We start from the raw sequence: 21,506 nt of genomic DNA on the forward strand, positions 1-21,506 counted from the left end.
GATTTCACAGTTCATGAGTTCAACCCCTACACTGGGATCTGTGCTGACAGCTCAGAGCCTGGAGCCTGCTTCAGATTCTGTCTCCCTTTCTCTCTGCCCCTCTCCTGCTTAACACTCTTTCTGTCTCTCAAAAAGTGAATAAACATTAAAAAAAATTTTTTTGAATAAAAATAAAAGTGAAATGATTTGGGGGCAACTAGGTGGCTCAGTAGGTTAAGTGTCTGACTCTTGGTTTTGGTTAGAGTCATGATCTCATGGTTCATGGGATCGAGCTCCGTATTGGGCTCTACAATAACAGTGGAGCATGCCTGGGATTCTCTCTCTCCCCTCTCTCTGCCCCTCCTCAACTTGCAGTCTTTCTCTCTCAAAATAAATAAACATTTTTTAAAAATAAAAAATGAGGGGCGTCTGGGTGGCTCAGTTGGTTGGGCGTCCGACTTCGGCTCAGGTCACGATCTCACGGTATGTGAGTTTGAGCCCCGCGTCGGGCTCTGTGCTGACTGCTCAGAGCCTGGAGCCTGTTTCAGATTCTGTGTCTCCCTCTCTCTCTGACCCTCCCCCGTTCATGCTCTGTCTCTCTCTTTCTCAAAAATAAATAAACGTTTAAAAAAAAAAATTAAACAAAAAATAAAAAATGAAATGACTTGATACATTAGTTTTTTAAATTTATTTCTAAAGTTTGAGAGACAGAGAGCATGCACATGTGCTCACATGCCCATGAGCAGGAAAGGGGCAGAGAGAGGGAGTGAGAGAATTCCAAGCAGGCTCTGTGTTATCTGCATGGAGCCCGATGTGGGGCTCGATCCCACAAACCGTGAGATCATGACCTGAGCCAAAATCAAGAGCCCAGCACTTAGCCAACTCAGCCACACAGGTGCCTGTGGATTTGTTTTACAATAATATGGGGTTGAGTTAAGGAAATACTGATGAAATAAGATCAGCCATAAGTTAGTAATTGTTGAAGCTGGTTGACAGGCATATGGGAAAGGGCTCATTATAGTGGTCTCTCTGCTATTATATATTTTATATAATTGAAATTTGCATAATAAAATGTTACAAACAAACAACTCCTCCTAGGTGGATGTTATAGATTGAATTACACCTCCCCAAAATTCATATGTTAAAATCCAACCCCCCAAGCGTGACGATACTTGGAGAGGGGGCTTTTAAGGAGATAATTAAGATTAGGGGTGCCTGGATGGCTCAGTCCATTAAGCATCCAAATCTTGATTTTGGCATGATCTCAAGGTCATGAGATCAAGCCCTGCATTAGAAGATTCTCTCTCTCTCTCACCCACCATGCTCCAACCTTCCCACATCCCTCGAGCTCTCCCACACCAAAAAAAAGGGAGACAATTAATATTAAATGACGTCATAAAGTTGGGGCCCTAATATGACAGGACTGGTATCCTTATAAGAAGAGAACTACAGGCACAAAGAGGAAGAGCCTTGCCATCTAAAAGCCGGGAAGAGAGACCTCAAATATGAATTTGAGAAACCAACCCTGAAGGTGCCCTGATCTCGGTCTGTTAGCTTCCAGGACTGTGAGAAAATAAACTTGCTACTTAAACACTCAGTCTGTCATATTTTGTTATGGCAGCCCTAGCAGACAGTGAAGATATTCAAAAGTGTGATTTTACATTTCAAAATTAAATCCTGTGTATCATTTGAACACTCACTATTCCCTTTGTGGAAAATTTCAATGTCTCCCTGTTTGAAAATATTGCCTACAATAATTACAATTTGCTAAAAAACTTTCAAAAGCTGAATTTTTTTTGGAACTCCATTAATTGAAGACATAAAAGATTTCCAATTGATTTTTAACAGAATGCAGCCAAAATGCAAAAGACTCTCTTCTTAAACAGTCCATGTGACTGTAGGACACTTAAATTGACTTATAAAATAATTCTTAAAAAATTCAAACATTTTTAAAATCCACCTGACGATGGGCAGAAAAAGAAAAGTAAATACTGCCACACGATACAAAATTTAATTCAACATCAGAAAAGTCACAAGAATCTTATAATTCAATTACCCAATGGTGTATATAAAAATAGTTGTAGGGGTGCCCAGGTGGCTTAGTTGGTTGAGCATCCAACTCTTGATTTTAGCTCAGGTCATGACCCCAGGGTCATGGGATCAAGCCCCACATTGGGCTCTGTGCTGAGCATGGAGCTTGCTTGGGATTCTCTCTCTCTCTCCCCTGCTCCTCTCCCAGCTCGCACCTGCTCGCTCTCGCTCGCGCTCTCTCTCTCTCAAAAAAAAAAAAAAAAAAAAAATTATAAATGACAACAGCCAGTTTTTATTTCCATTAGTAGAAGCCTCTTTGGACCACATTACGTCTACCATCACAATCACATCCAAGTACGTTTACACTTCACAGGGTCCACCAAAATTGATATCCGTATTACCACCACTACAAGTAAGACTTTTATCTGTTATGTTTACCTTTTTAACTGAATGTACAAGAGCATTCAGAATAATGTGAGATGTTTCACCTCTGAGAGAATGAATTTCCAAGAATTTTATTCTGAATCCACTAACTAGGTGAAAAAAATTAAACCATTATGAGAACAGAATTAATGACTTTTCTATTTGAAGCATCTGATGTCACTGATACCAAACTGGTGAATTCAATTGGTGATGAGCTATTTCACCTAAGAGAGCAAGCACATTAGCACCTGTGATCTCACTTTTCATACACATACAAGAAAATGTGGGATGGACCAATCTTATAAACCATTTCTGCTCATTTTCATTTGCTCCAAATAAAAAGTCAAGCCTCACAAAATGCCATGAAAATGCACCTTCTATAGCTTCATATTAAATCATCATCTTTGGATGTGACTTTAAAAAAAAAAGAAAAGAAAACCAACTACTACTAACTTTTGATGTAAATGCTAATGTTTCTTCAACAAATTTAGGTCTTCCCGTTAGTGATATCACCACAGCCCCCGAAGTGGAGGGTAAATGTTGTACAACCTATACATTCATTAGCTCTCTTGACAAACGAGAATTGAGTTCCTTATGGTCCTCTAACACACTTTTTTGATTTGTTTGCTTTTTGGAAATGAATGCTGCCAAAGGGTTTACTATAAACTATATACAAGTTACCAAGCAATGTAATATAAAAATAGTGGTACATTTAGGCCATACAATAAGTGATCAAACCACTGTAGCAAGAGAATTCAGACTATTCCCCATGTGCTTTATTTATGGCAGGCCTGCTCGGCTCTGCTCCCCATACATCTAGTCTATGATTCCCCACATTTCCCATTAATCCTGCCAACTGGTAGCCAGGCAACGTCATGCATCGCACAGGCCGCAGTTTGGCACAAATGTCTGATACATACAAGGGGGCTTACAAAGACACTGGTGCGAGTATTTCTCCCACCAGCACCCCGGACCTGAAGGAGGTGGCTGTTCCCAGACTCTGTGAGCAAGCACAGGAGGCTTTATCAGCGAGCATCCTGTGTACTGTCCTTGAAAGGGTCAGGTTAGTAAGTTGTGTGGAAAGGGTTGGAAAAAAAAGAGACAGGCTGTTACTGGTCATTGTTCAAATTTTAGCACTGGAAAGTGGGAGCTCTGTCCTCTGCACATGCATTGAGTACGATACTAGATGAGACTGCGGCAGGAGAGGGAAGAACAAAGAGGATGTCTATGAAAACCCACTCTGCTTTTTATGCAACAATTAATAACACCTCATTTAAAAATGAAAAACCTTGAGACAAACACTAAACACGATGGGTTACCAGGATAACAGGCATAACCTGGCCACTTATGTTTAGTGAACACTCAAATCCATGGCTTTCCTCGTGCTCTTCTAACCTGGGACGCCAGTTCCCTTCTGAACACTTACTCACCTTCCAGCCCTCGGTGCACACCTGCGTTCACTCCTGCACCATGTCCAGCATAGCCTTTCCTGATGTGGTCAGTCCACAGTGTCTGCCCACCTCCTCCCAACATGGCCCTTCTGGCCATACATGTCTTCGGGTATTTATCCTGCAGTTATATCACGTAACCTTACAAAGGTGGGTGACCAGTTCAATGAAGAGGAGAGTTCGGGGAAAATAAATGGGGGGCGGGGGGGGGGCGTGCCCTGGGAAGGGACTGACAAAAGAAAAGGAATCTAGTATGTGTGCTGAGAGACAGCAGAAAAAATAATAGGAAGTGACATTTTCCTTTTTCAATGCTACACATACTGGTTTGATATCTGAGCAATTTCCTTGTTTTTACTTTTTACATAAGAGTAGGGAACAATGGGAATAACAAGTAGACATAAGGATTTCTATTTTAATTCGGGTCCTGAGACTGTGAGATCCTGTTTGGGAGGTTTGGTTACTATTCTCTCCCACCTTCTTCACCTTCCGACAGCCCACAAAGTCAAGTCTAAGGTTGAATTTTAGTGTCAGAAGTTGCGTGGGGAAATGAAACGGGTAGGTCGAAGGGAACAATAGCTGGCAATCTCAGAAGCACAAATGTAAACAGTGCACATGTCTTCTGATTCTCTAACAAATATTCCGTAGACAGTGCATTTGGTTTTGCAGACACTCCCTGATATAAAACAAACACTTCTATTTTTATACCAATTTGGTTTCAGAAAGTCATTACAGTGCACAAAAGCCATCCAAATATCACTCTCATTCTGCTTAAATTTTGTTATTAAACCTGTTTGGAAATGTCTGAAAGAAGAGAATACATTTTTTGAAATCCCTATTTTTTAAATTAAATTCCGTTCTATTTTCCTTCTATTCCAAGACTTAAAGGAGACGACAGCATGTAGGAGCTCTCCCTTCTTAGACACGGTTCAAACTTGGATCCCAAGTTCCAGTGTCTATGGAGTCCAAGTTTGTATCTTGTAGTAGTTCTGTACAACTTAGCATCAAATGCCTGCATATTTTGGCATGGCTCACAGCCTGCCTGAATTGGATCCATATGACAAACTGCAAAATATCCTCACATAACATCTGTTTGTATTGTGATGCTGCTTTGAGCAATTGTCATTTCTTTGTCTTGCTAAGTAATTAATTCAAAATTATATAATGAGACCATCAAGTCCTGTCAAGTCCTCCCTTGCAAATTCCCTCACATCCATCCCCTTTCCTATCGCCCCTGCCAGACTGATAACTGTCAGGCTAGACATGTGCTGGTCTCCCAAACCTGTCTACATCTAGTATCTTCCAAGGCCACAGCGCTTCCCAAACAATAAGACTAAATTACCTCCACGCATACCACATTCCTTCATTCAAAACAAAGCCAAACACAAACCGGTCCTTCAGCGGCTCCCTATCTGCCAAATAAAAAGCCAAAGAGCTTAACCTCACATTTAAGACCTTTCATAAGCTGGCTCCGCTCCAACTTTCCCACTGGAACCGCCCTATTTCCTTTTACTCTACAAAACCAGCCTATTCACTGACTCCTCTGTTCCCCCTATTAGCCTACTCTCTAACTCCTCTGTTCCTCCAACACAAACATGTACGCACCCCTTCTCTTTCGGTTTCCAGGGCTTTGCTCATACTGTTCACCTGCCTGGAATGCCCTCTCCACCGCCCTCCTCTTGGCCTATCCAAGTACTATCTGTCCTTCAAAGCCAAATTCAACATCCTATCTTCACTATCTACCATCCTGTCTCTACTATCTCTTTGGCCTCTAGGTAACCAGTGCTTTACAAATAACTCACTTGGTATTTCTTTGATGCCTCACACTATTGGCTGGTTCTGCCTATGTTAGCTTCACTAGACTGTAGCAGGGGGTACAAACAAGCCTATCTGGCGAGCTGCTGCTACTGCTTTGTCCTCTGACTCAGTGCTATGTACACAGCAATTAGTATATAGTTTGATTGACTAATTGGTTAAAGATATTATGTATTCGCTCACTCAACAAATATTTATTGAATCCCAATATGTGCTAGGCACTGTTACAGGCACCAGGAAAATATAAACGAACCATAAAGACAAAAACTTCTGCCTTCATAGGACTTACATTCTAGGGAAGGGGACATAGCATTTTTTTTTTTTTAAAGTAAGCTGTAAAAATATTACAAGGTGCTAAATGCTCTGGAGAAAAAGCAGAGAAGAAAGTAAGGAGTATAAGGTGGGGTGGAAGGTGGGCTATGCTTTTACACAGAATGATTGTGGAAGGCTTCTCTGAACAAGTGACATTTGAGCAAAGATTTGAATGAGGTAACGGAGTGAGGTATGCAGATATCTGGAAGAACATCCAGGCAGAGGGAGATCAAAGTGCTAAAACCCTGAGGCAGGAATGTGCCTGGACTATTCAGGGAAGAAGAAAGAGGTGAGTTGAGGGGGAAGTTGAGGTGGAGTGAGTTGAGGGGGAAGAATGGGAGGCACTCTGCTGGGAGAGAGCCTCTCAGGGATTCTGCCTGCTACCTCTAGGGGAGGGAACAGAGGAATGACATATTGGACTCACATTTGAAAGGACCCATTTGGGGGTGCCTGGGTGGCTCAGTCCATTAAGCGTCTGACCTCGGCTCAGATCATGAACTCACGGTTCGTGGGTTCAAGACCCACCCTGGGCTCTGTGCTGAGAGCTACAGCCTGGAGCCTGCTTCGGATACTGTCTCCCCTTCTCTCTGTTCCTCCCCCACTCACACTCTGTCTCTCTTTCTCCCAAAAATGAAGATTTAGAAGAAAAAAAAAAAGGACCCATTTGGATGGTCTTTGAGAATAGGGATCGATAGAGGCAGGAAGACCAGTCAGAGTAATTTAGGAAGGGGATGACCTTGGGGACAAAAGTCTTCAGGAGGGGAGTATCTCAGATATTGTAAATGTTAAGCTGGAGTAATGAATGGAGAGACTGAGGAAGCAGTTAGACATAGGGGTCTAAAGTTCAGGGGAGAAACCCTGAAACCCACTTTTGGGAGTTGTCGGTGTATAGACAGTATCAAACCTATGGGAGCAGATGAAATCCAGGGAGCTGGTGTAGACAGAGATGAGGCCCAAGGACTAAGCCTAGGAAGCCGCCAAGACTGAGAAGGAGGAGCCAGTGGGGCAAGATGAAAACATGAATGCCTATCTGTTGGGAAGAGACTGTGCGCTTGAGAGAATAACCCACATCCATCAGGTGCATGCCACTCATACAACTTAGACTACGGAGGCTAGGGGAGGGAGTTTATTTTCCTCACTCCTTCCAGCGGCTGAGGTTCGGCAAATCTTAGGCAGGGGTACTAACATAAACAAGGATAAGGACACAATTTTCCATAAGAGTAAAGTAAAAATTTAACAACACAATATTGAGTTGTTTTTCTTTTTAAAGGAAAAAAAAAATCTAGTGACAATCAAGTTAGTGCAGGGTTTGTCAACCTTGGCACTACAGACATTTTGGCCGATAATTCTTTACCTTCGGGGGCTGTCCTGTTCATTATGGGATGTTTAGCAGCAGCCTCGGACTCTGCCCACTAGATGGCAGTAGCAGTCCCCTTCACTTCACCGAGTGCCAAAGGTCCCCTGGGGGGCAAAATCCTCCCCAGTTGACCACTCAGTTTGAGTGAGTTGTCAATAAAAACCAACTCTGACAATACTTTAAATATCCTTTCTGCCAAATGCACCTGTTAATTTCTGCTGATAATCTCTTCTCCGGATTTTCTTTACCAGTCAGCTGATTTGGAAGGTTCTCACTGTATTCATTACCCAGAGTGAAGAAAGCAAGTGATTAGCTCAAAAATGTACTTCCAATTTTTTGCATATAAGAGCTATGCCCCAAATCTACCCAGTTCAAAACATGATCATCTCTGCCCACACTCGTTCATAGCAGCCTATTCATAATAGCCTAGAGGCAGAAGCAACCCAGTGTCCAGCCGCAGACGAACAGATAAACAAAGTGTGGCATATACATACAATGGAATACCACTCAGCCTGAAAAAGGAACAGAACTCTGACACAGGCTACAACATGGACATGATGTTCGGTGAAATATGCTAGTCACAAAGGGACAAATACTGTATGACTCACTCATGTGAGGGGCCAACAATAGTCAAATTCATAGAGACAGAAAGCAGAATGGTTGCCAGGGACTAAAGAAAGGGGAGAATAGGGAGTTACTGTTTAATGGGTACAAATTTCTAGTTTTGCAGGATAAAAAAAGTTGTAGAGATGCACGGTGGTGGTGGTTACACAACAACAGGAATAAACTTCACACAACTGAACTGAACACTTAGAAATGGTTAGGGTGGTAAATTTTATGTTACGTGCTTTTTTTTTTTACCACAATTAAAAAAAAAAAAAGAACACAGGCTCTGGGGTCAGTCTGTCTTGGGTTCAAATATTGGCAAAATGCCCAACATATCTGGCTCATAGTAAGTATTCAGTAAACATTAGCAGCTGATTACAAATTAGTGTTTTAACCAGAATGTTACCAAGTCAGCGTGCATGTCTGTCAGGACCCATGGTTGACAGTTATGTGTGCCTCTGACTGGTGAAACAGGAAAGCAGTCATAAAGAAAGTACGGTTTAAAAAAAAACAAAGACCATTTCTGAGAATAAAATCATTTTGCCAACTGAGTGTCATTAAGTACAAAGTATGGTCAATTTCTTCCCTTCAAAATTTAGTCCTCTCCTGTGGATTTATCTTGTCACTTATTTTAAATATTTCTTTATTTTGAAAGAGACAGCATAAGCAGGGGAGGGGCAGAGAGAGAGGGGGAGAGAGAATCCCAAGCTGACTCCTCACTATCAGTGCAGAGCCCCATAAGAGGCTCGTTCTCATGAACCACGAGATCATGACCTCAGCTGAAATCAAGAGTCAGATGCTTAACCAACTGAACCACCCAGGTGCCCTGCTTGTCACCTATTTTAACGATCCAGACTTTTTGTATTACTTTTTCAAACCTTAAAAAAAGAAAAATTTATGTGTCTGTAAATATACTTTTTCTTAAATGATCAAGAATCCATTCTAGATGTTACCCTATTTATATCAGTTTTGCTCTCATTGCTGATTCCAACAATTCTTTGCATAGTCCTACAGTGTGTGCAATTCTGACTCTCCTCTATTTCTCCCTAACATATCTGCTGAAAACAAAACCTAATTTTCCTAGCTGTATTTGGGTTAAGGACAGTTTAAAGAAAGAAATAACAAAATAAAACTGAAAAGTAAATAACAGAAACACAGCAGAAAGTAAGTAAGAGAAAAGCAGCATTTCCCATGACAAGCCAGAAGTGTGGGAGACTCAGCTCTCGGCTTGCAAACACAGCTCACCAGGCACGTGGGCAGAAGATGCGTGCTCACTCATCTTGGTAAGACACCAAACCAAAGAGAAACAGAAGCGCCCAGAGCAGGTGGGCTTTCCGAACTGTCTAACCTGCATGGGATTGATCTTCACCGAGCGCTCAAAGCACTCCACGCATTCTCTAAACTCCTTGTTCCGCAGATGAAGAAGGCCTTTGGAGCGCTGAGCCCGAGCGCTGCGGTGGCGGGACAGTTCCCAGGCCCGCTCATAGCAAGCGTGGTCTCGAAGGACATCTCCGAGCAAGCAGTACAAACTCGGCGTTTCTTTCTTCTCCAGCTCTTGCCTGAGGATTTCTTCTGCCTAGAAATGACAACAGAAGTAAGTGAATTAGCTTATAGTGACTAATGGCTTTTTCTTTTTTTAGCACATAAACATCTTTAATCCCACAGGACTCAAATTTTTATTTTCAAAGTTTGAGATGACCTGTTGATTTCATGCATCTAAGACAAAGGCTGAAAACAACAGAAAACAGATATGGTACAGGTAAAAGAGAGGAACAGGAAGTAAGAACCGAGTGCTACTTTACTGGCATCTGGAATCCTCCAGGAAAGAAAGGCACCAAGGGGAAGCTTACTCCACGATACTGGGAGGACTCACTGGACTCCCCAGAAGCTCCCCACTCCAGCTGTCACCACTGTGACTGTGACAGCAGCGTCTTTAGTTCACCTCTACTCAATGGCAATGCAAGGGTATGTTTCTTAGTTTAGTTTATTTAGTTTAGTCTGCTTTATTTTTCCTTTTTTAAAATGTCCTGCTCAGGGAGCCCAGGATCGCTGAAACATTTATAAAAGAAGGAGGGGGTACAATTTAATAGTCATTGTTTATCTCACAGATAAAACTTGCCAACAGGAGGCCTATATGCTTCCAGACAGTCCCTTCGGTTTAGCAATTAAAGACCATCCTCAGAACACGGCACAAGCTTGGGTAATACTCCCCTATGTGCACACTTCAGATTCACCTCATCGGCTAAGCTAATTCTGTACTTGTTACCACTACTCTGCTTCCCTGGCCCGTGTCCCTTACCCCTTGTTTCTGATCAGTTTCAACAGCATGGCAGCGGCTCTACTTCCACGTCCCATCCTTACATGCAAACACTTTCCTATAAATAGCAGTGGAGTCACCCAAGATGCCAAGACAGCCATGGATGGCCACAATGGATGTCGATATCTGGGAAGCCATCCTCAAGAAGCTAAATTGATTCTTTAGACTCCTTAATTGACACAGTTGGCAATCTCAAAGTGGATGTATTTGATTTGCTTTAGGTTGCATCCAGCTAGAATTCTTAACTAGTCTAATTTTGGGGAAACATTCTAAAAGACGACTGTGCTTATAAAAGTGTCTTTGGATGCTGGCTTCTCTGCATTTCTTTATTTTTTTTTTTTTAATTTTTAATGTTTATTTTTGAGAGAGAGAGACACACACAGAGTATGAGTGGGGAAGGGCAGAGAGAGAGGGAGACACAGAATCCGAAGCAGGCTCCAGGCTCTGTGCCGACAGCTCAGAGCCTGACATGGGGCTCAAACCCACAATCCATGGATCATGACCTGAGCCGAAGCTGGATGCTCAACTGACTGATCCACCCAGGCGCCCTATCTGCATTTCTGATACAGTATGGGCTATGCAGGCTTTTTAGGCCTGGTCTGAAAGTGGAACCAGAATTTATAAAACAGTTCCTAAGCAAAAAGAGTTATAAATCCCAAATAGCCAAAATACATATGAAATTTTAAAATATAATTCATGTGAAACCTCTACAATGATACAATAGTTATTACTGTTCTAACCATAATTTTATAAGTTGTCTATATAAGTACCCAACACAGGTATATTTACATATACACATATATGTATTCAACCGAATTACACATAACAGACTATAGCCACAGTGGAATTTTTGCTGACATGATCTTATAGTGTAGTTGAAGGCACTTCTCCTGGCAATATGGCATTGAAACTTGAAACCCAAACCCTCCCAGAAATTCAGAAGGCTGCCCCTGCAGAAAATAAAAATTTGTGATTAGTTATCTGATGTGGTTGGATCTGAAGGCATGAGGAGGCAGTGATCATGAGAGGGTCTGGCACTGGTGCTCCATGATATCCAGTGATGAAAGAATTTCTTAAATTATCACCTGTGGGAGCTTAGAATAAAGCTCCTACCTAATGTAAGGTTTTGTGTATAGGAACTTCATCAAGATAAAAAGCTTCCGCACAGCAAAGGAAACAATTAGCAAAACTAAAAGGCAACCAACGGAATGGGAGAAGATACTTGCAAATGACATAGGGTTAGTATTCAAAATCAATAAAGAACAAACTCAACACCCAAAAAACAAATAACCCTGTGAAGAAATGGGCAGAAGACACAAATAGACACTTTTCCAAAGAAGATATCCAGATGGCTGACACATGAAAAGATGCTCAACATCACTAATCAGGAAAATACAAATCAAAACCACAATGAGATACCACCCCACACTTGTCAGAATGGCTAAAATTAACAACACAAGTAATAACAGGTGTTGGCAAGGACACAGACAAAGGGGAACCTTCTTGCACTGTGGGTGGGAATGCAAATTGGTGCAGCCACTCTGTAGAAGAGTATGGAGGTTCCTCAAAAAACTAAAAATAGAACTACCCTATGATCCAGCAATTGCACTACTAGGTATTTACCCAAAGGATACACAAATACAGATTCAAAGGGGTACATGCACCCTGATGTTTATAGCAGCATTATCAACAATACCCAAACTATGTAGAGAGCCCCAATGTCCATCGACTGATGAATGGATGAAGAAGATGTGGGGTGTGTGTGTGTATACACACATATATATTTATATATATACACATACACACACACAATGGAATATTACTCAACTATCAAAAAAAGAATGAAATCTTGCCATTTCCAACGATGTGGATGGAGCTAGAATGTATTATGTCAAGCAAAATAAGTCAATCAGAGAAAAACAAATATCATTTGATTTCATTCATATATAGAACTTAAGAAACAAAAGAGATGAATATATGGGAAGCAGGGAGAGAGGAGAGAGGGAAACAAACCCCAAGAAACTCTTAATGATAAAGAACAAACTGAGAGTTGATGGAGCGAGGTGGGTGAGAGACAGGCTAGATGGGTGATGGGTATCTTTTTAAGTTTATTTATTCTGAGAATGAGCGTGCAAGAGACTGTGCATGGAAGTGGGGGGAGGGGCAGAGAAAGAGGGAGAGAAAGACAGAATGCCAGCTCAGAGCCTGATGTGGAGCTCAAACTCATGAACCGTGAGATCATGACCTGAGATAAAATCAAGAGTTGGACACTTAACCAACCAGCCATCCAGGTGCCCTGGGTAATGGGTACTAAGGAGAGCACTTGTGATAAGCCCTAGGTGTTGTATGTGATATATCACTGAATTCTACTCCTGAAACCAATATTGCACTCTGTGTTAAATAACTAAAATTTAAATTAAAAAAAAAAAAAAAAAGGCTTCTGTGAATTAAGTGATAGGACACTGAAGATACCAGGCTGTGAGGTAGGTTGGTGGCTTCTAATTTCACCAAATAGCACAAAGAAAGAAAATGACATTCAGTGTTTTAAATCCTCAAGTTCAGAGAAGCAAGTTATTTCTATGATTGCCTCAAAGGATTTCTTTTTCCTCGTAGCTGCCAAGGTAGTATAGCCAAAACTCGGATGTAGACATTGCTGCTGCATGAATTCTGAATACAGGACAAACTCAGTTTCACTAGGTCTATGTGCAAATGAAGGCATCTCACTGGGTTAATCAAATATGTTTTAGTCATTTGTTTTATTTCCTCTATTGCCTTTTAACCACACATCATTTTATTTATTTATTTATTTATTTATTTATTTATTTAGAAAGAGAGAGGAAATATGTGTGTACATGGGGTATGGGAAGAGGGAGAGGGAGAGAGAGAATCTTAAGCAGGTTCAATGCTCAGCATGGAGCCTAACACAGGGCTCAATCTCACGACCCTGAGATCATGACCTGAGCCAAAATCAAAAGTTGGACGCTTAACTGACTGAGCCACCCAGGTGCCCCGTCATTTTATTATGTTTGAGTGACTGCTCTAGAGGTAATCATGCACATCTTCAATTTATCAAAGTTCATTTAGAGTTAACTGTTATATCACCTCACCTTTCTCACATCGCAAGTGGCCCGGTCAAGCCCTTCCTAAAGTTGTTCCACAGAAACAATGCAAGATAAACAAATGACTCTTGTTGTTTTAAGACACTGAAGTTTTGATGTGGCTTGGTTCTTAGCAATAATAACTGCAATGGTTGTTTAAAACGAGAGGGTTACTCTAGTACCACTTACTTCATCATGGCCAGGAGAAGAGGGCACTGACCATGAAGGAGCAAGGCCCAAGAATTTAAGTAAGGACATGCGGGATGTTTCTGAAAATAGAAACCTCCAAACCCTACTGAGTTTCCTATGCCAGCAGAGGCAGTCCTCCCCTACCTGTTAAGACAAGTGCTACCTTGTTTAAAGACAATACAATGACTGGGGCGCCTGGATGGCTCAATCAGTTAAGCGTCCGACTGTGACTCAGGTCATGGTCTCACAGTTCATGAGTTCGAGCCCCAAATCGGGCTCTGTGTTGACAGCTTGGAGCCTGCTTCAGATTCTGTGTCTCCCTTTCTCTCTCTCTGCCCTTCCCCTGCTCATGCTCTCTCTCTCTCTCTCTCTCTCTCTCTCAAAAAAAGCATTAAAAAAAAAAAAAGACAGTATAATGACTGTACCTCAGGGAAGTACCTTGCAAGAGAATGCCAGTTCTCCTCATCGCTGACCCCTTCCATCCCTTACTGCCTCCACTCATGTAAACACACTTATACACAAAGAGAACTGCAAGACTGTATTTACTTTCTAGAGAGGGAAAATCTTGGACCATACGGAAAAAGAGATTCTAAGGGTGACAGACCGTAGACAAAGCGGATCACAATTTTAATCAGCTGAATTTAGGTACTCATCAGTACTATTTGATTCATAAGGCTAACTACTCAAGCAGCTGGGGATAGCTCTCAATTATTTGCTCAATTGCTTGGCTAAAACCTGGACTCAAATGTGGCCAAAACTGAAGAAAAAAAAAAAAAAAGTGGCCAAAACTAAGTTGAGATGCCAGAAATTCCTTGGTGTGATGTGAAGGAAAGAATCTAACAACTTAGGAAGAAAAAGTTGTTGTCAATTTATTATTTGCAACCTGTTCACCCATCCCAATGTCCTCCAAGAGGGCCCAGGGGATATTCTTTTCATCTTAACTTTGAGAAATACATTGTATATGGCAGTATTAGCATCCCTTAAAAGTGCTATAGATGTCCTGTAAGCTGGGGGGAACACTTGGGAGGTCCTTCAGTTGAAATGAGCTTCCGGATTTCAGGGGATGATTAGAATAGATAGAGACCAGCTGATGGCACTCAACCCCTCAGAGCTATAGGGTAGCTCTATAGAGGAGCATGGTCATTTGCAACAGGAACAGCCAGAGTAATAATTACAATAGTGCAACTAGCATGGATCTTAGGTGGTTGCTGACTCACCAGCAAGCCTTAAAGCCAAATGAGATGTACACCTAAGTCCAAACTTGATCTACATAACATTAAAAAAAAAAATCTAGGTTTGGGGTCAGACGTCTGACCCAGGTCACCATGCTAAAACATTGTTTCTCACCCAATGCCTATCCTGGAGTCATTTCACAGTCAGAGGCTCTTTAAAAAAAATCAGAGGGGTAACTGTGTAACTCAATTGGTTGAGCATCCGACTTTAGCTCAGATCATGATCTCGTGGTTTGTGAGTTCAAGCCCCGCATTGGGCTGCCGCTGTCAGCTCAGAGATTGCTTCATATCCTCTGTCTCCCTCTCTCTCTGCCCCTTCCCTACTTGCACTATCAAAAAAATAAACATTTTTTTAAAAATTAGAAACGGAGGGACGGAGGGAGGAAAGGAGAAAGGAAGGAATGAAGGAGTCAATACCAGTGAGGAAGGACCCCACTATAATATAACTAGCATATACCATAATTCTTCCCTTGTCTTCCCCAAAGACATAACATTTTTTTTAAAGTTTATTTATTTTGAGAGAGGAGTGGCGGAAAAGAGCGTGCGAATGCAGGGAGAGACAGAGAACAGGAGAAAGTGCTGTCAGTGCAAAGACTGATGCGGAGCGCGATCCCATGCACCATGAGATCATGACCTGAGCTAAAATCAAGGGTAGGACGCTTAACTGACTGAGTCACTCATGTGCCCCCCTCAAAGACGTACCTTTAACATTTGCTGGGTAATTCTATCCTGGAGGGAAAGAAATACTGTACCTGTCTTTTCAAGGTTGATTGGTTCTCAGTTAATGATAATCCTCTGGGACCCAGAATATTACCATGATGAGTTAGTGGGTTTATGGGAGTGAGTCTATCCCACGGTAGGCCTAGTAAGTCTCTGGACCCACCCAGTGGTTACCTCCCTACTTCTTGAATACATAGTTGAATTAGATATATCCAACAACCAGCAGAGCCTTCATTGAGGACTAATGCAGAATAAAGTGCCAGGTGAAAGCCCCAAGCTTACTCTCCCCCTTAAGAGAAAACCCAAAGCACCATTGCATATCTATGTAAACTACAGAAATGTGTGCCACTCTCAAACACGTGAGAGATACTGCAAAGTGTGTGAGTGTAGGCAGTTTAACTGACCCATTTAGACTGAGCAGAATATAGATGGGTCCTGGAAAATGTCAGATTATGACAAACTTAATATAATGGTGGCTCTAATTATACCTACTGTTCCAGACATGATCTCTTTACTGGAGTAAATAATCACACCCCCTGACATATGATAAGCAGGTACTGATACAGTAAATACATTTTTCTCTACCTAATAGCCAGACAACATCAGATGTAGTGGGCTTTCACTAGCACAGAGAGAAGTACACTTTTCTGGTATAATTTAGTCTGCAAGGACCTTGACTGTCTCCCCATCTCATTAGACCTCACCAATCTAGGACCTTGATGACATCATGCTAATAATACTCCAAAACTCAGACAAATGGTGTGCCGATGTCACTCAAAAACCAAGTGGAAATGATCATATTCCTGATACTGTAACTTGTTATTAGGAAATGTTCAATTTACAAAAATTCATTTGATATATTGCCTTTAAGGAACTCATCTCAATAAAGCAAGATATGGAAAATAAATACGTATTTCTAGTTGCTTTTCTTCTCATATGTTTTAAGAATGCTTCAATATTTCAGCCTCTTTCAAAGAAATTGTAAGTTTCCCCAAGTCAAAAACTCTTCTTTACATAACATAATATATAAAATACTCTGTACCTGTTAGTAGTAGTTTGGAACTTTCCAAATAAGTAAATCCCCAAGCCAAAGGGCTAACCCACTGCCGGGTCATATGCACTGCGATGTCAAGTTGCTTCAGCTGGAACCTAAAATGTGTCTCCTAAAATTCCTTTCCCTCCCAATTTCGCATTAGAGCTGGTCAGAGGGGGAGTTTGGTGGGGATGTGAAAGGCAGAAGTAAAGCAACAGCTTTTACTCTTGGAAGGTGGTCATGGTTAAGTACGGTGTCAGACAAGATGCAGAGATGTCCTGCAGACCCCCGCTTGTCCTCTGCTCTCTGCATCCAGCTTGTGCCTCTGACTGCAGGCCCTGCCAACCAACAGCAGCTCCAGGACGGCCGGCAGACATTTCACTGTGGACCCCAGGGCTGGGAGCCACATACAGACAACAGCTTTCCACAGGTCTCTCCACAAGCTCCTCCTTCACGCCCCCATTTCATGGCTGGAAGTGCTCAGCTTCTCAGACTCCCTGGTAAGTTCTGACTTGTCCACTCGTGCCAGTGCTTCAAGTGGACTGATAAATGATTTTGCCCTGGTCCTTCTATTCCCTCTTCCACACCTTCGTTGCTCGGCTCTTCCCACATCTGTGTGAGATCTAACTCCTTTCGTAAGCCCCTTATTCCCAAAACTACTCAAAGTAGCTCTGCTTCCATAAACAAAACTTGAATGATACAATCTTTTCTTCATTTTTTTGCCTTTTAAATGCCTTATGTGTCCTCCCCTTTGACAGTGATTTACAGATTCGTTTTTATCCAATATATTGTTAAATGTATTATTTCATTTAATCCCTACAGTAAGTCTGAGAGGTAGGTAATAATATGCCCATGGGCCAACTGGCCAGCTCAAAACCAAAAGATACTAAGTTGAAAAATGGGACCTTAATTTCAGGTTCAGTACTCTTCCTATATTCCACAGGTGTACATCAGCAAAAATAGTGGTCTAAGAACCTCTGAAAATTCCCTACTCCATAAGGGCAACAAGAAAACTGACAAAAAGTTTTAGAATCAACTTTTTCATAATTCTGGAAGTTAACCAAAAACTTGAAATAATCCAAGGAATGTTTATTTTTAAAAAGTAGTGATATCTTGATAAGAACAAGTTTTGTGTGATTTTATTTAATTAAAAACATTTTTTTTTATATTTATTTTTGAGAGAGAGAGTGCATGTGCAAGCAGGGGAGGGGCAGAGAGAAAGGAAGACAGATGATCCGAAGCGGACTCCATGCTGACAGCCCGGCGTGGCACTCGAACTCACGAACCCACTCGAACTCACCTACCCAGGTGCCCCACTTTGTGTGATCTTAACTTGCACCGTTCCTATTCCCCTTTCTCCAACTTGCAAGGCTGTCTGTATTTAACCTAACTCTGAGTTTGCCCAGTGAAAAGTCTTTGTCAAAAACAATTACAGACAACTGGTAATTCTGTAGCTGTCTGAAGTGGTAAAGAACAAGTGGGACAAACAACAGGCTAACCAAAAAAAGTGGAAAAAGGGAATGAGATATACATAAGAGCTTTGAAAGGCACCAACATATTCATGGAAGTCCAGAAGGCCATGAATGTATAACATGGTACACACGTTCAGGAAAGACCCAAGAAGGCCCTAAGCTCTAACCTGAGGCTGAACTCGAGGCTTTGCACAAGCACTCAGTGAAAGCTAAGGCAGGGTTGTTAACTGCCTGGCTGAGTGTTGGAAGCATGCTCTGACACACACATACACACACACAGAGCCCATCAGCAAAGACTGGGAGGCTTGTTGATTTAGGCATTCAAGGAACTTCCTGTCTAATCATTAGTTGACCATTCAGCTAATCAACCTGAGACTTCAGCAGCTACACGGACAAAGCATACAGATTTTACAGAATTAGTTAAGAAAAGTCACTAAACACAAAAGAACACAAACAGCAGTAACAACCTGATTTCTAGAGTTGCCACATTATATTATTTAAAACATCCAATTTTCAACAACAAATTACAAAAATAGGCAAAGAAACAAGAAAGTATGGCCATTACATAAGGAAAAAAAGCAACCAACAGAAACTGTCACTGAGAATGCCCAATGATTGGTTTAATAGACACTTTAAAAACATGCTATTTTTTTTTTAAATTTTTTTTTTAACGTTTATTTATTTTTGAGACAGAGAGAGACAGAGCATGAACGGGGGAGGGTCAGAGAGAGGGAGACACAGAATCAGAAACAGGCTCCAGGCTCTGAGCTGTCAGCACAGAGCCCGACGCGAGGCTCGAACTCACAGACCGCGAGATCACGACCTGAGCCGAAGTCGGCCGCCCAACCGACTGAGCCACTCAGGCGCCCCAAAAACATGCTATTTTAAATGATTCCTGGTACAAGGACTAAGAAAATAACTCAAAAAGAAAAAAAAAAAAAAAAGTAGTGGTGCCTGGCTGGCTCAGTCTATATACAGCATGAGACTCTTGACCTTGAGGTTGTGAGTTCAAGCCCCATGTTGGGTGTAGAGATTGCTTAAAAATAAAAACTTAAAAAAAAAAAAAAGCAAAAATGACAAAGGAATTAAAATGGCACATTCAGCCAAAAGTAAGACAGAAATAGGGAAAGACAGAACACATAAAACATAGAAAATAACAAAATAGCCAATATATATCCTACATTATCAGTAATTAAATTTAAAAGTATTAAACACTGCAATCAAAGGCAGGGATTAGGGGCACCTGGATGGCTCAGTTGGTTAAGCCTCTGACTTCGGCTCAGGTCATGATCTCAGAGCTTGTGGGTTCCAGCCCCGCGTCCAGCTCTGTGCTGACAGCTCAGAGCCTGGAGCCTGCTTCAGATTCTGTGTCTCCTTCTCTCTCTGCCCCTCCCCCACTTGCTCTCTCTCTCTCTCTCTCTCTCTCTCAAAACTTAATAAACGTTAAAAAAAATTAAAAAGAAAAGCCAGGGATTGGCAGAAAGTATTAAAAAAATGATTCAATGAAATGCTGTCTACAAGAGACACACTTTAGAGTCCAGACAGAAAAAAAGGCTGAAAATAAAAAGGAAAGGAAAGAAAGAAAAGAAGACACACCATACATACATTCGGTAACCAAAAATGAGCTGGAGTGGCTATCAGTATCAGACAAAAATTGTTAATAGGATGAGGAAAGGGTATTTTAATGATATATATTCACTCCATCAAGAAGACATAATTATAAGTATATATTCACCTAACAACAGAGCCCCAAGTTACATGAAGCAAAAACGGACAGATCTGAAGGAAGAAATACACAATTCATTGATAATATATGAAGACTTCACTTTCCAACTTCCAGTAATGGATACAACAACTATACAGAAGATAGAAATAAAAGAATAACACTATAAACTAATTAAGCCTAAAAGACATCTAAAGAACACTCCACCCAATAGCAGCAGAATACACACAGAACATTCTCCAGGGTATACTACACCTTAGGCTGTAAAACAAGTCTCAATAAATTTGAAAGGACTGAAGTCATACAAAGTACATTCTTCAACCACAATGCGATGAAATTAGAAATCAATAACAGAGATATTTGGGGAATTCACAAATTCATGGAAATCAAATAACACAGTGCCTAATAACCAATAGGTCAAAAAAGAAATCATAAGGAAATTAAAAACACTTTGAGATAAATAAAAACAATATAATATGCCAAGATTTATGGGATGCAGTGAAAACAGTGTTTAGAGGAAAAGTTATAGCTGTAAATGCCTGTACTGGGGAAAAAAAAAAAAACTCAAAGCAATCATCTCATCTTCTACCATAAGAAACTAGGAAAAAAAAAAAAAAAAACTAAATTCAATCCAAAGAAGGAAGGACATAATAAAGGTCAGTGTAAATAAAGAAAGAATAGAAAAACAAAAGAGAAACAAACCAAAAGTTGGTTCTTTACATTCAAATTACTAAAATCAGAAATGAAAGATCAGAAATCGCTACCAACCTTACAGAAATAAAAAGAATTATAAGGGAGTACTATACTCTACAGGTACCCTATAAAAAAAATAGGATCCAAGATTCGGAACATCAAGCCATACCCTTAAAACACCTGCATGACCTAAAACTACCATTCTACAAATATTGTATAGGCTGTAAAGATTCACCAGAGTCCGAAGACATTTAACACAGCCCTAGTGTTGGCAAACTTGCAAAGAAGACAAATACACAAATGAAACATTAAATAACCATCAGGAAAACCTTCACATTTGTAAATGCTAAGGTACTGAGGATTTCAAATACTTCCTCCACCAATTCATATCTACCTAAATAAACACTTACAAGAATGAGGAACATAGGGAGTGGGTGGTATGCAACTCCTGTCACCAAACAATTTCAATTCTGGGTATTTTATTCACTGTAACATGGGTCTACAGAGCCAGAATGGGGCAGCCTCCTGAAGAAGAAACACAAAAGCAGTGATCTTGCTTGGTCTGAATTGGCCTCTTCTTTCCTCAAATTCCTATCCCACATTTTTCTATTAGATAAGTCAGTTCTTTCTCCTTGAGATTTTATACCTCTTCATCCTGCCAACAGCATTATCTTTCCCAAGGGCAAAGCTTGTAGGCAATATATTTTCTTTCTTCAGTTAGTCACCCTGCATTCCTCAGTCTTCTTCCTCACTCTTTCCAAAAATGCTCTATTTGCTCCTCCCTCCTCCACTTAGCCACTCGATTTATATAATTCATTGTCAAATAAAGAACTATAATAGATATGCCCAGTGAACATAAATAAAGCACAAGGGCTTATAATATCTCTTTTGCAATATCAAAATGTGGGTGGCCAGGAATCTTCACAGAATGCAACAGCTTTGGTATTTCTGGCTATGGGTTGCTACTTCCCTACGGGAAAATATAGATGTACATTTTTACAGAATACAAGAAATCTGTCATCTAAATATCTATTAAATAGGATAAAACTGCATTCCCAAAC

The 21,506-nt window shown here is 40.9% G+C and overlaps 1 protein-coding gene across 1 annotated transcript in view; it reads right to left on the bottom strand.

Annotated features, from left to right (window-relative positions):
- TTC27 (tetratricopeptide repeat domain 27) overlaps window positions 1-21,506 on the bottom strand; it is a 187,915-nt gene that overhangs the window by 52,223 nt on the left and 114,186 nt on the right. The window contains exon 13 of the mRNA XM_053891008.1: window positions 9,317-9,544. Coding sequence (XP_053746983.1) covers window positions 9,317-9,544 — 228 coding nt within the window. The remainder of the gene's footprint in view (window positions 1-9,316; window positions 9,545-21,506) is intronic.

This window comes from Panthera pardus, unplaced genomic scaffold (assembly GCF_024362965.1).
Source record: "Panthera pardus isolate Hobbes unplaced genomic scaffold, ASM2436296v1 HiC_scaffold_26, whole genome shotgun sequence".
In the NCBI taxonomy this organism is placed as follows: domain Eukaryota; kingdom Metazoa; phylum Chordata; class Mammalia; order Carnivora; family Felidae; genus Panthera; species Panthera pardus.